General features: G+C 45.2%; 1 protein-coding gene across 1 annotated transcript in view; it reads left to right on the top strand.

The window, feature by feature from the left end:
• Positions 1-16,236, top strand: part of mdga2a (MAM domain containing glycosylphosphatidylinositol anchor 2a) — a 206,916-nt gene that overhangs the window by 53,579 nt on the left and 137,101 nt on the right. Inside the window, exon 2 of the mRNA XM_014210233.2 lies at positions 2,044-2,183. Within this exon, the coding sequence (XP_014065708.2) occupies positions 2,044-2,183 (140 nt within the window). The remainder of the gene's footprint in view (positions 1-2,043; positions 2,184-16,236) is intronic.

Raw genomic sequence — 16,236 nt, 5'->3', positions numbered from 1 at the left:
GGATTTGCACCATTTCTTTTTATGTCAGCACTTAAAAGGCATGTACCAAATGTGGTATATAGTTTGCCTCATATACATTGTCTACTGGTATAATTTTAAATTGAGAACATACAGCTCAACATGTAAACAATGTGAGAGTTTAGCCATGCTCTGCTTCAGATGACAGATGCCCATAAGGCCAGTAATTCCATCATATTATATTGGCGATGCATGACATATGATAAGCTGCAGAATGGATTCACACAGCTGATATACTGAGAGAGAGTGACAATCAAATCAAACAGATTGGAGATCTTGCAACAAAAAGGAAATGTTGATTTGAGAACACAACACAGAATCACAGACACATTACAGACAGAACTCCTTCCCCTCTTTATTGCAGGATTGTGATTAATCAACATTGACACTAGTTCATTTTGCATAATAGTTTAACAATTAAAAACAGTTTAAAGACTTCAGTGAATCAACACTTCATCACTTCAGAATGTACAAATAAGCTAACTGGTATGTAAAGATTAGACATGTTACTCTAAACAACAATAGATAACTGAGTAGTAAGAAGTAGGTTATTATTACTAAAGCATCATTTCAGGTGAACAAAACAAACTCCATACCAGCGGTGGCCAACCTTGCTCCACTGATCCCTGACCTACTGAGTGAGCAGACTTCTATACCAGCCCAGCAATGGCACACTAGATTATCAACTCATTAGGTTTGATAAGTTGAATCAGGTGTGTTATTGCTGGGATGGAATAAAAGTCTGGGGTGTTATTTGGCTCCCGGGTGGCGCAGCGGTCTAAGGCACTGCATCTCAGTGCTAGAGGCATCATTACAGTACCTGGTTTGAATCCAAGCTGTATCACCCTGATTGGGAGTCCCAGAGGGCGGCACACAATTGGCCCAGCGTCGCCCGGGTTTGGCTGGGGTAGGCCGTCATTGTAAATATCCATTTGTTCTTAACTGACTTGCCTAGTTAAATAAAAGTTTAAATACATGCTTTTTTTTTTTTTCCCGAACCCTGCACACCTCCTGCAGGGTTGGCCTGCTCCAACTGTAATAGGTCTATACATTGTGTGATGTTTAACTGTATGTTGTGAACATACTGTAGGTAGGCCTACACATATAACCCATGGCATATAGGATATACCCTTAGTCTCTTGCAACCTCTCTTTTCATCTGCAAACAGTCTTTCACAGCTTTCCATATCTGAGTACAGTAAACATCACAAAGAAACAGGCTTCATTATACTCAAATTAGACAGCACTGAATATTATGATGCTTTGTCCTCAAAGATTTCCCCTCTAGGAACTGGATAATCTTTTCATAATGAGCTAGCTAGCTAGTAATACATTGTATTTATTTACTTGAATGGGTTCCCTCAACCAACCCTTTTGGGGTCCTTACGAAAACAAAAATAATAGGTAATCTTCACTATATTTTCGGTGGTAGCAAATCGCAGCAATGTGGATGAATGGAGGCAAGGAAAAAAGTGTTTGTCACCAGAGCGGTATAGAAGATGTTATGACATTTGACTTTCCCATTGTAATCCACTTTCAATTTCAATAAATATACACTTGATAACTTGAAACTAGCACTTGAAACTAGCATTGGCAACAACAACTACCCGGACGGAAAACTGTGACGCACACAACACATTGTGCCCCTTCTACACACTTGGAAATTGGAGACATTACAAACATCAAAATGTAAACATTAGTGAAGAGACTAGCTAGATTTACATTTGCTATCAAAGAGCGTTGCAGTAGCTAATTAACTTTACATATCTGAATTGTTACCCCACAGTTAGTTTGTTAGCTAGCTAGTTGAAGTTGTTCACAGTTAATTAGCCACCACTCGCTAGCTACCGTGACGCTGTCGTGTCAAAAGCCTGTCACCAAAAAAGGTCTGCAGATGTGTTTATATTTCATCGATTGTCATATAATCCACTTTTCCACTTTATTAAAAAGGATTGATATGACCAGTTACATCTGTGTTTCTCATTGAATCTGACATTCATTGATTTGATATTTTCTTCCTTAACAGCACCTCCTACAGTCCGAATCATCCACTCTGGCCATGCATGCAACGTCGAGGAGGAGCGCTATACCGAGCGCGTCTACACCATCCGGGAGGGAGAGACCCTGGAGCTAGCCTGTCTGGTCTCGGGCCACCCTCGACCTCAGGTGAGATCATCACTGCACTATCCCCAGATCCAGTTGACTGATGTACAGCGTTGTCTGTGCCATATCACCAGAATGACTGGAACTGACATTACCATTCAAGACAACGTTCTGTGATGGATGGACCAGCGACAATATTGAGTTTACCCATGACTGTACCAGTCAAGTTGCTGTGGTCTGAGCATAGAATTTGAGTTACTTGGCCTCCCGAGTGGCACAGTGGTCTAAGGCACTGCACTGCAGTGCTAGCTGTGCCACTAGAGATTCTGGGTTTGAGTCCAGGCTCTGTCGCAGCGACCGAGAGACGCATGGGGCAGCGCACAATTGGCCCAGCATCATCCGGGTTTGGGGAGGGTTTGACCGGCAGGGATATCCTTGTCCCATCACGCACTAGCGACTCCTGTGGCGGGCTGGGCACAGTGCATGCTGACCAGGTCGCCAGGTGTACGGTGTTTCCTCTGACATATTGGTGCGGCTGGCTTCCGGGTTGGATGTGCGTTGTGTCAAGAAGCAGTGCGGCTTGGTTGGGTTGTGTTTCGGAGGACGCATGGCTCTCGACCTTCACCTCTCCCGAGTCCGTACGGGAGTTGCAGTGATGAGACAAGACTGTAACTACCAATTGGATATCACGAAATGGGGGAGAAAAAGGGGTAAAAGAAAAAAAGAAGGAAAAAAAAGATTAGAATTACTAGATCAGACTCTAATTTAAGTCAACGTTGCTTGAAGGGTGGACCAGTCAAGTTGCCATGGTAACTAGTATTTCTATTTGTACGGCTCCTGTAAATTCTCCACCTTTTAGACTTCCACTCCACTGTCATAAATTTGCCGGAGCTGAGTGGCAGGGCGTCGTCAAGCACTCTCAGTCGCAAGGCCTCTTTAGGCCGCGTCACGCTGTTCTGTCCAGGTCTTTCCATGTGCAAATGAGTGCAATCAGACCGAGTGAAGAGGAGCTCTCCATTGGGGGGAAACGGCCACAGGAGAAATCATCAGATGTTCTCTACTACAGAACTACCCAGGGAATCAAACATTTACACTAAAAGCAAGAGAGAGAGAGAGCTGGAAAAGATGAGTGCATACCACATTTCTCATGGAGTCTTCATGAATACGTGTGATAGTCATCTTTTATTACTCAACATAGTTAAGTGAATGAATGGGAAAGGCATACAAGGAGTTGACACAATGGATGATGAAGAGGGGCGGGGGTCACTGTTGGAATGTGGAATGTTTTATTGTAGGATTGGGTATGTGATGTGCTAGGACCCTGATAACAGATGGTTTCATTCATCTCCACTATATTACAGTACAGTTCCACAGTAATGAATTGACTGAGGTCCAATTGTCCAACCTATACGACCACAGAGAGATGGCGCCATGGCGGCTTACAATGAAGCCGGGTACTATACTATAACACCATTTCATTGGGTGGATGGACTTCAAACACGCTGTAGATTTCCAGAACTTGGCTTCTGGGGCTTGTCACTGATGGAGCAACGGGGCACCATCCAGCCCTGGCATCGGCTGCCTTGTCCCCCAACTGACAGAAGTGTTAGCCTGCTAAAGCCAGGGGTGTGCCAGCCAGAGGCACAGAGCCATAATGCCAAGAATATTGTTCTTCTCTGCTGTTGTAGAATGCTGTTGTAGACTCTGCTGTTGTAGACTCTGCTGTTGTAGACTGCTGTTGTAGACTCTACTGTTCTAGCTAGGTCAAATTATATGTTCATTCCACATTTTCAATTTTTTTTTGCTAAAGACGCGAGATTGAGAATGCTTTTTTTACCCTCAGTGATGAGCATTATATCTTCCTCTTCCAGAAGAGTAGGTTCCATCGACATTTGCTCCAAGACATTTTGTACTAGGTTGCATTTTTGTACTGTTGCAATAGATTTAAATATATGATTATGCTTTTGTCTATTTGTTTGAATGGAACTTCAACAATGGGAGGTTTTTCTAGGATGTTCCAGAGAGACAACAGATAATATAGTTTTAGGAGGGGTCTTTGGATGAGCCTGGCTCCATGCATGTGTAAAATGGAGCCCCAAATGTTTTGACCTCCTCCAAAGTGCAGTGTTAGACCATGTGGGTTTTGGTGCTAAATCCGCCCCAACAATTTACTGTCATTGAGACAAAACTAGACGATTGCAACCCATGACTGTGTTTAGCTCAGGGCATGATCAGAAGTACAGAATAACGCCATGAAGTTGTGGCCAGTGAACAATTTACTTTCATCAGACAAAACTAGACGATTGCAGCCCAGGACTCTGTGTTCAGCTCAGGACATAATCAAAGTGACACATGCCATGACTGGTAGTGGTGGCTCTATTGATCCGTCGGTGGTATCTGTTCCAGCCGCTGACACATCGTCAGACTAATGAGCGCTAATGGCACTTTATGTTTTATCCCGTTAATTGGTGTGCCAGTCTAAATGGGCTCTGGAGGATACTTTTTAAAAGGCCAAATAGTATTGGGAATAATGTTATGGATAGTTGTTGTATATTTACTCCAGGATTCACTAGCATACTACTGGGAATGTAGCATGCTGTTCTGTTTCAATGTCCTCACTAGCATACTACTGGGAAGCGTACTTTTTGCCTAGTCTGACGCCGGAGGGGATGGCTGTCGTCTTATCGGCTCTTAACCAACCATGCAATTTTTTTCCCCCCCGGGTTGTTCATAACTTGTTTTGTACATAATGTTGCTGCTACCGTCTCTTATGACCGAAAATAACTTCTGGACATCAGGTACTATTACTCACCTCAGATTTGACAAAGAGTTTTAATTCAATGAGTCGGATGGGAGGGACATACTACAGACACCCGAGCAGGAACAGATCCCTGTCATTCGCTGGAGAAGGAAACTGCGGTTTCGTGGGAAAAGATCTGCTAGCTAACATTCAATTGCTGTAAAATAAATGGGATGAACTGAAAGCACGTAAATCCTACCAATGGAACATTAAAAACTGTAATATCTTATGTTTCACCGAGTCGTGGCTGAACGACAACATTAAGAACATACAGTTGGCGGGTTATACACTCTATCGGCAGGATAGAACAACAGCCTCTGGTAAGACAAGGGGCGGGGGCCTATGCATATATGTAAACAACAACTGGTGCACAATATCTAAGGAAGTCTCGAGGTTTTGCTCACCTGAGGTAGAGTATCTCATGATAAGCTGTAGACCACTACCTATCTACCTAGAGAGTTTTCATCTGTACTTTTTGTAGCTGTCCACATACCACCACAGACCGATGCTGGCACTAAAACCGCACTCAATGAGCTGGATACCGCCATAAGCAAACAGGAAAACACTCATCAAGATGCTGCGCTCCTAGTGGCCGGGGACTATAATGCAGGGAAATTTAAATCAGTTTTACCTCATTTCTATCAGCATGTTAAATGTGCAAAAAAGTAAAAAAGTGGTCAGATGAAACGGATGCTAAACTACAGGACTGTTTTGCTAGCACAGACTGGAATATGTTCCTTGATTCTTCTGGTGGCATTGAGGAGTACACCACATCAGTCACTGGCTTTATCAAGTGCATCGAGGACGTCATCTCCACAGTGACTGTACGTACATACCCCAACCAGAAGCCATGGATTACAGGCAACATTTGCACTGAGGTAAAGGTTAGCGCTGCCGCTTTCAAGGAGCGGGACTTATACAAAATCCCGCAATTTTTTTAGCTTTATTTAAGTATGCAAGTCAGTTAAGAACAAATTCTTATTTTCAATGACAGCCTAGGAACGGGGGCAGAACGACAGATTTTTACCTTGTCAGTTCAGGGATTCAATCTTGCAACCTTTCGGTTACTAGTCCAACACTCTAACCACTAGGCTACCTGACGTCCATGCCATGCCCTCCGACGAACCATCAAACAGGCAAAGCGTCAATACAGGACTAAGATTGAATCGTACTACACCGGCTCTGACACTCATCGGATGTGGCAGGGCTTGCAAACTATTACAGACTACTAAGGGAAGCACAGCCGAGACCTGCCCAGTGACACGAGCCTACCAGACGAGCTAAATAACTTCTATGCTCGCTTCGAGGCAAGTAACACTGAAACATGCATGAGAGCTTTAGCTGTTCTGGATGACTGTGTGATCACACTCTCCGCAGCCGATGTGAGTAAGACCTTTAAACAGGTCAACATTCACAAGGCCGCAGGGCCAGATGTATTACCAGGACGTGTACTGCGAGCATGCGCTGACCAACCGGCAAGTGTCTTCACTGACATTTTCAACCTCTCCCTGTCTGAGTCTGTAATACCAACATGTTTCAAGCAGACCACCATAGTCCCTATGCCCAAGAACACTAAGGTAACCTGTCTAAATGACTACAGACCCATAGCACTCACATCTGTAGTCATGAAATGCTTTGAAAGGCTGGTCATGGCTCACATCAACACCATTATCTCAGAAACCCTAGACCCACTCCAATTTGCATACCGCACCAACAGATCCACGGGCCTCCCCCAGGTGGTAAAGGTAGGTAACAACACATCAACCACGCTGATCCACAACACGGAGGCCCCTCGGGTGCGTGCTCAGTCCCCTCCTGTACACCCTGTTCACTCATGACTGTACGGCCAGGCATGACTCCAACACCATAATTAAGTTTGCTGATGACACAACAGTGGTAGGCCTGATCACCGACAACGATGAGACAGCCTACAGGGAGGAGGTCAGAGACCTGACCGTGTGGTGGCAGGACAACAACCTATCCCTCAACGTGATCAAGACAAAGGAGATTATTGTGGACTACAGGAAAAGGAGGACCGAGCACGCCCCCATTCTCATCGACGGGGCTGTAGTGGAGCAGGTTGAGAGCTTCAAGTTCCTTGGAGTCCACATCAACAACAAACTAACATGGTCCAAACACACAAAGACAGTTGTGAAGAGGGCACGACAAAACCTATTCCCCCTCAGGAGACTGAAAAGATTTGGCATGGGTCCTCAGATCCTCAAAAGATTCTAAAGCTGCACCATCGAGAGCATCATGACTGGTTGCATCACTGCCTGGTATGGCAATGAGTAGTGCGTATGGCCCATTACATTACCGGGGCCAAGCTTCCTGCCATCCAGGACTTCTATACCAGGCGGTGTCAGAGGAAGGCCCTAAAGATTGTCAAAGACTCCATCCACCCTAGTCATAGACTGTTCTCTCTGCTACCACACGCAAGCGGTGCCGGAGCACCAAATCTAGGTCCAAGATGCTTCTAAACAGCTTCTACCCCCAAGCCATAAGACTCCCGAACAGCTAATCAAATGGCAACCTGGACTATTTTCATTGCCCCCACCCTCTTCTACGCTGCTACTCTCTGTTATTATCTATGCATAGTCACTTTACTAACTCTACCTACATGTACATATTACCTCAATTACCTTGACACCGATGCCCCCGCACATTGACTCTGTACCGGTACCCCTGTATATAGCCTCCACATTGACTCTGTACCGGTACCCCTGTATATAGCCTCCACATTGACTCTGTACCGGTACCCCTGTATATAGCCTCGCTATTGTTATTTACTGCTGCTTTTTAATTACTTGATATTCTATCTCTTATTTTTTTGGTGTGGGTATCTTCTGAAACTGCGTTGTTGTTTAGGGCTTGTAAGTAAGCATTTCACTATAAGGTCTGCATCTGTTATATTCGGCGCATGTGACAGATAAAATTTGATTTGATTTTGATTTGAATGTAGCATGCTGCTCTGTTTCAGCATACTACTTAAAATGACGTAGTGCATTGGGCAATGGATATGCATTCTAAGTATATGCTGGTATGTACTTTGGAACATAGAGGCCATGTCACTCTTGCCTATACTACTTATTAAAAAAACGAAATACTAATCATACTACATACGATTTTTGAACGTACTGTTTACAAAAAAAGTATGCGTTAAGCAACAAATATCAACATACTAGAGCCATACTGATCATTCTTAATCTAATGCACAATTGCGTTGTTTCCCTCCATTCCTTCATTTTGGTATAGCGCGTCCTCTTATCTGATTATCAGCTGTAGTAAAACACACGTGGGTCTAAAAAGACAATTATTTTCCTCAATAGCATGCTGCGAATTCTGCCAGATGACATGCAGATAAGAGTATGACATCACTTCATTTTTTTAAATTTCACATACTGGAAAACCTTCTATCTACGCATACCCAAAATGGTTATCGAGTACGGGTATTCGGACACAGCCGAACACTGGCTCTGTTTCATTGTCCACACTAGCATACTGCGTAGAATGAGGTAATGTATTTGGCATACATTCTACTGTACGAAGTACTGTATGGTATGAATATTGGAACATAGAAATGGGCTCTGATTGGAACATGGACATGGGCTCTGATTGGAACATAGACGTGGGCTCTGATTGGAACATGGACTCTGATTGGAACATGGACATGGGCTCTGATTGGAACATGGGCTCTGATTGGAACATTGACTCTGATTGGAACATGGGCTCTGATTGGAACATAGACATGGGCTCTGATTGGAACATAGACATGGGCTCTGATTGGAACATTGACATGGGCTCTGATTGGACCATAGACATGGGCTCTGATTGGAACATCGGCTCTGATTGGAACATGGACATGGGCTCTGATTGGAACATGGACATGGGCTCTGATTGGAACATGGACATGGGCTCTGATTGGAACATGGACATGAGCTCTGATTGGAACATAGACATGGGCTCTGATTGGAACATGGACACTGATTGGAACATGGACATGGGCTCTGATTGGAACATAGACCTGGGCTCTGATTGGAACATGGGCTCTGATTGGAACATAGACATGGGCTCTGATTGGAACATGGACATGGGCTCTGATTGGAACATGGACATGGGCTCTGATTGGAACATGGACATGGGCGCTGATTGGAACATGGACATGGGCTCTGATTGGAACATAGACATGGGCTCTGATTGGAACATAGATATGGGCTCTGATTGGAACATAGACATGGGATCTGATTGGAACATGGACTCTGATTGGAACATGGACATGGGCTCTGATTGGAACATGGGCATGGGCTCTGATTGGAACATTGACTCTGATTGGAACATGGGCATGGGCTCTGATTGGAACATGGACATGGGCTCTGATTGGAACATGGACATGGGCTCTGATTGGAACATGGACATGGGCTCTGATTGGAACATGGACATGGGCTCTGATTGGAACATAGACATGGGCTCTGATTGGAACATGGACTCTGATTGGAACATGGACATGGGCTCTGATTGGAACATGGGCTCTGATTGGAACATGGACATGGGCTCTGATTGGAACATAGACATGGGCTCTGATTGGAACATGGGCTCTGATTGGAACATAGACATGGGCTCTGATTGGAACATGGACATGGGCTCTGATTAGAACATAGACATGGGCTCTGATTGGAACATAGACATGGGCTCTGATTGGAACATGGACTCTGATTGGAACATGGACATGGGCTCTGATTGGAACATGGGCTCTGATTGGAACATGGACATGGGCTCTGATTGGAACATAGACATGGGCTCTGATTGGAACATGGGCTCTGATTGGAACATAGACATGGGCTCTGATTGGAACATGGACATGGGCTCTGATTAGAACATAGACATGGGCTCTGATTGGAACATGGACATGGGCTCTGATTGGAACATAGACATGGGCTCTGATTGGAACATAGACATGGGCTCTGATTGGAACATAGACATGGGCTCTGATTGGAACATAGACATGGGCTATGATTGGAACATGGACATGGGCTCTGATTGGAACATGGGCTCTGATTGGAACATAGACATGGGCTCTGTTTCAATGTCCACACCAGCATACTCCTTTCACGGACCTGAAACGGGTCAAGATAGACATTTTGTCTATCCACACCAGACTCAACCATTTCCTATTGAGTATGGCTTTTGTGGAGTGGAGTTTGCGATGTAAACTAAAGCGTTACACGTCTCAGACAGAACAAAGTTCAACACCAGCGTACTACTGACAGTGGATTGGGCATTGGTATGTAGTCAGTCACTCCCCACCAGGATATCCTGTCTCTCTAGAGCAGTGGGGTTTAGTATTCTGAAGGTGCTAATGTTTGAGTGGGTGTGTGAAGTCTGCAATGACAAGGAAGTAATACATGTTAACATTCTTTTCAAGAAGTCGTTTGAAACTCCAAAGTGTTCGACAGTTCAAAAGACACCCCATATTATGGGGAGGATTACCCTTTTGTGCAGGAAGCTCAAGTGGAGTCTCTGACTTTAGCCCTTCCTCTGCCATATCCTCCCAGTTTAAGCAGCACTGCACTGTCTCTTCCTGTCTTACTCCTCCACCTTGTCTCTTCCTCTCTTCCTCCTCCACTCTCTCTTATTTTGATATGGAAAGGAAAGGAGGGAGGGATAGTGAGAGGGGAGCGAGAGGGTGTAGCAGACAGAACCTTGTTATATCATCCCTTGCTTCGGTACAGTAAGTTAGTAAGTTAGTTAGTTAATTACACACTGATGCACCTTCCTTCCTCCCTCCTCTCTCCTCAGACACTGTCCACACACACACACACACACACACACACACACACACACACACACACACACACACACACACACACACACACACACACACACACACACACACACACACACACACACACACACACACAGTCAGAGTCCAAGATCAATTGTGCCGCTGTCACAGACCAGCCAGCAGCATACCATTGCTGGCATGCCTCTGAAGCTAAGAAGGGATGGTCCTAGTCGGTCCCTGGACAGGAGACCAGATGCTACTCCAAGTGGTGTTGGAGGGCCAGTAGGAGGCACTTTTTCCCAGGGAAAAATATCCCAGGGCAGGGATTAGGGTCATTTGCCCTGTGTAGGGGGATGTTAACCTGGTGTCCACCTGACTCACAGACAACTAGTGTGGCTGACTGGCAGATCCCACACACAACTACCGTAATTTCCGGACTATAAGCCGCAACTTTTTTCCCAGGCTTTGAACGTCGCGGCTTAAACAATGACGCGGCTAATATATGGATTTTTCCCGCTTTCAAATAAAAAAAATTAAAAAACACATTCTGTGACGTGCTCAGTTTTTTGGCGGCATGAAGCTTTCATTAGACCAATGAAATTGCCGAACGGGTTGAGGTCAAACAACTATTTCTGTTTACTGTTTAGATTAAATCGAGCGCTCTCAAACTTCCCATCATTCTGATTACGGTAGTCATTTTGTCACCCTGATTGCTGGGGGCACAACAAAGTATTTGCAGCAACTCGACATCAGTGTAAATCGTGCATTTAAGGTGGCGCTCCGTGTTCAGCGGGAGGCTTGGATGACAAGTGGGGAGAAATCCTTAACTAAAATGGGCCGCATGCGAAGAGCAACTTATGGTCAAGTCTGCCAGTGGGTCCAGACAGCGTCGAGCATTGTCAAAAAATCCACTATCATCAACGGGTTTCGAAAGGCTGGACTGCTGCATGTTGAAGAGGGCTCAGCGGGGGATTTGCCTCCGGATGAAAGTGACGATAGCGACAATGAAAACGATCCAATATCGGATGAAGCAATTCTGAGGCTATTCAACTCCGACACCGAAGGAGATGGTTTCAGTGGTTTCAGTGCACAGGAGAAGGAAGATGGTGACCAATGACTTTCTTGGTAGGCTACTGTTTACTGCTAATTTTGTATTTTTTGTTACAAGCCTATTTATTTCTGTTACAAGCTGTGTTTCGTTAACCTCTATGGGGCAAGCGTCCCACCTACTCAACAGCCAGTTGAATCCTGTGGCGCGTTATTCAAATCCTTAGATATGCTATTACTTCAATTTTAAAAAATATGACTATTTTACACCATTTTAAAGATAAGACTCTCGTTAATCTAACCACACTGTCCGATTTCAAAAAGGCTTTACAACGAAAGCAAAACATTAGATTATGTCAGCAGAGTACCGAGCCAGAAATAATCAGACACCCATTTTTCAAGCTAGCATATAATGTCACATAAACCCAAACCACAGCTAAATGTAGCACTAACCTTTGATGATCTTCATCAGATGACAACCCTAGGACATTATGTTATACAATACATGCATGTTTTGTTCAATCAAGTTCATATTTATATCAAAAACCAGCTTTTTACATTAGCATGTGACTAGCATGTGACTAGCATTCCCACCGAACACTGCCGGTGAATTTACTAAATTACTCACGATAAACGTTCACCAAAAGCATAACAATTATTTTAAGAATTATAGATACAGAACTCCTCTATGCACTCGATATGTCCGATTTTAAAATAGCTTTTCGGTGAAAGCACATTTTGCAATATTCTCAGTAGATAGCCCGGCATCACAGGGCTAGCTATTTAGACACCCAGCAGGTTTAGCACTCATCAAAGTCAGATTTACTATAAGAAAAATGTTCTTACCTTTGTTGTCTTCGTCAGAATGCACTCCCAGGACTTCTACTTCAATAACAAATGTTGGTTTGGTCCAAAATAATCCATATTTATATCCAAACAGCGCCGTTTTGTTCGTGCGTTCTAGACACTATCCTAAAGGCTAAATAAGGGTGATGAGCATGGTGCAATTCGTGACAAATGAATTCTAAATATTCCATTACCGTACTTCGAAGCATGTCAACCGCTGTTTAAAATACATTTTATGCTATTTTTCTCATTAAAAAGCGATAATATTCCGACCGGGAATCTGCGTTTAGATAAACAGACAAAGGAAAACAAAGCATTCGGTCGAAGCGGGCACGCGCCTAAGCCCATAGTACTCTGAGTGGCCACTTGCCAAAAGCGATAAAGTGTTTCAGCCAGAGCCTGCCTCGATATCGTTCAACGTTTTCCCGGGCTCTGAGACCCTATGGAAGACGTAGGAAGTGTCACGTTATTGCACAGATCCTGAGTCTTCAGTACAAAAAGAATGCCAAGCATGAAACACTACTTCTCAGACAGGCCACTTCCTGCTTGAAATCTTCTCAGGTTTTGGCCTGCCATAGGAGTTCTGTTATACTCACAGACACCATTCAAACAGTTTTAGAAACTTTAGGGTGTTTTCTATCCAAAGCCAATAATTATATGCATATTCTGGTTACTGGGCAGGAGTAGTAACCAGATTAAATCGGGTACGTTTTTTATCCAGCCGTGTCAATACTGCCCCCTAGCCCCAACAGGTTAAAGCCTATTTATTTTTGTTACAAGCCGCGTTTCGTTAAAGCCTATTTATTTTTGTTACAAGCCGTGCTTCATTAAAGCCTATTTATTTTTGTTACAAGCCGTGTTTTGTTAAAGCCTATTTATTTTTGTTACAAGCCGTGTTTCGTTAAAGCCTGTGTAAAGTTCATTTGTTTCAATGTACTGGTAGGCACCTGCGGCTTATAGACATGTGCGGCTTATTTATGTTCAAAATAATATTCTTTTTTTAATTCAGTGGGTGCGGCTTATATTCAGGTGCGCTTAATAGTCCGGAAATTACGGTAGTGTGGCTGACTGGCAGATCACACAGACAACTAGTGTTGCTGACTGGCAGATCCCACAGACAACAAGTGTTGCTGACTGGCAGATCCCACAGACAACAAATGTGGCTGACTGGCAGATCCCACAGACAACAAGGGTTGCTGACTGACTGGCAGATCTCACAGACAACAAGTGTGGCTGACTGACTGGCAGATCCCACAGACAACAAGTGTGGCTGGCTGACTGGCAGATCCCACAGACAACAGGTGTGGCTGACTGGCAGATCCCACAGACAACAAGTGTGGCTGGCTGGCAGATCCCACAGACAACAAGTGTGGCTGACTGGCAGATCCCACAGACAACAAGTGTGGCTGACTGACTGGCAGATCCCACAGACAACAAGTGTGACTGACTGGCAGATGCCACAGACAACAAGTATGGCTGACTGGCAGATCCCACAGACAACAAGTGTGACTGACTGGCAGATCCCACAGACAACTAGTGTTTCTGACTGGCAGATCCCACAGACAACAAGTGTTGCTGACTGGCAGATCCCACAGACAATACGTGTGGCTGGCTGACTGGCAGATCTCACAGACAACAAGTATGGCTGACTGGCAGATCCCACAGACAACAAGTGTGACTGACTGGCAGATCCCACAGACAACTAGTGTTTCTGACTGGCAGATCCCACAGACAACAAGTGTTGCTGACTGGCAGATCTCACAGACAACAAGTGTTGCTGACTGGCAGATCCCACTGTCAACAAGTGTGACTGACTGGCAGATCCCACAGACAACAAGTGTGGCTGACTGGCAGATCTCACAGACAACAAGTGTGGCTGACTGGCAGATCCCACAGACAACAAGTGTGGCTGACTGGCAGATCCCACAGACAACAAGTGTGACTGACTGACTGGCAGATCCCACAGACAACAAGTGTGGCTGGCTGACTGGCAGATCCCACAGACAACAAGTGTGGCTGACTGGCAGATCCCACAGACAACAAGTGTGACTGACTGACTGGCAGATCCCACAGACAACAAGTGTGACTGACTGACTGCCAGATCCCACAGACAACAAGTGTGGCTGACTTGCAGATCCCACAGACAACAAGTGTGACTGACTGACTGGCAGATCCCACAGACAACAAGTGTGACTGACTGACTGACTGACTGGCAGATCCCACAGACAACAAGTGTGGCTGGCTGACTGGCAGATCTCACAGACAACAAGTGTGGCTGACTTGCAGATCCCACAGACAACAAGTGTGACTGGCTGGCAGATCCCACAGACAACAAGTGTGACTGACTGACTGGCAGATCCCACAGACAACAAGTGTGGCTGGCTGACTGGCAGATCCCACAGACAACAAGTGTGGCTGACTGGCAGATCCCACAGACAACAAGTGTGGCTGACTGGCAGATCCCACAGACAACAAGTGTGACTGACTGACTGGCAGATCCCACAGACAACAAGTGTGACTGACTGACTGGCAGATCCCACAGACAACAAGTGTGGCTGGCTGACTGGCAGATCCCACAGACAACAAGTGTGGCTGACTGGCAGATCCCACAGACAACAAGTGTGGCTGGCTGGCAGATCCCACAGACAACAAGTGTGGCTGACTGGCAGATCTCACAGACAACAAGTGTGACTGACTGCCTCCCTACTGAGGACATTCCCGCAGCAGACAAAAGTGTTCATTGCTCTGGCACCCCAATGGTGGAACAAGCTCCTCACGAGCCAGGACAGCGGAGTCAATCACCACCTTCGGAGACACCTGAAACCCCACCTCTTCAAGGAATACCTGGGATAGGATAGTAATCCTTCTAACCCCCCTAAAAGATTTAGCACTATTGTAAAGTGGTTGTTCCACTGGATATTATAGGTGAATGCACCAATTTGTAAGTCGCTCTGGATAAGAGCGTCTGCTAAATGACTAAAATGTAAAAATGTAAACAAGTGTGACTGACTGACTGGCTAATCCCACAGACAACAAGTGTGGCTGGCTGACTGGCAGATCCCACAGACAACAAGTGTGGCTGACTGGCAGATCCCACAGACAACAAGTGTTGCTGACTGGCAGATCCCACAGACAACAAGTGTGGCTGACTGACTGGCAGATCCCACAGACAACAAGTGTGGCTGACTGGCAGATCCCACAGACAACAAGTGTGGCTGACTGGCAGATCCCACAGACAACAAGTGTGGCTGACTGGCAGATCCCCTAGGCTGCTGCTTATGACAGACCGCTGAGGCATTGCGTGCTATAAATAGCCTGGTGAATGGGGACGCTCGCCTGTCTTTTCCCACACTGGAGCCTACGTCACTGCAGTGTGCTGATCGGGGGGCTGAGTCGCTCCTCTCATATGCCAGTCATCTGCTGTTGCTGCAGCTGACTAGCTACACGCAGGCAAACCAGCAACCGCATCATATGTGAACGACTATGTGAACGACAAACAAGAATAAGAACAGATTCCTCTTCTGCTCTTTCCAAACATTCTGTGACGTGCTTCATCATCGTATTATAGGCTACATCCAGTGGCATTGATAGACTGGATGGAACACATTATTAGCACATAATGACTATGAAGCCACATTACA

Source organism: Salmo salar, chromosome ssa01 (genome assembly GCF_905237065.1).
Source record: "Salmo salar chromosome ssa01, Ssal_v3.1, whole genome shotgun sequence".
NCBI lineage: Eukaryota > Metazoa > Chordata > Actinopteri > Salmoniformes > Salmonidae > Salmo > Salmo salar.
The sequence above is the reverse complement of the archived record's forward strand: the minus strand, read 5'-3'. Positions and strand labels throughout refer to the sequence as shown.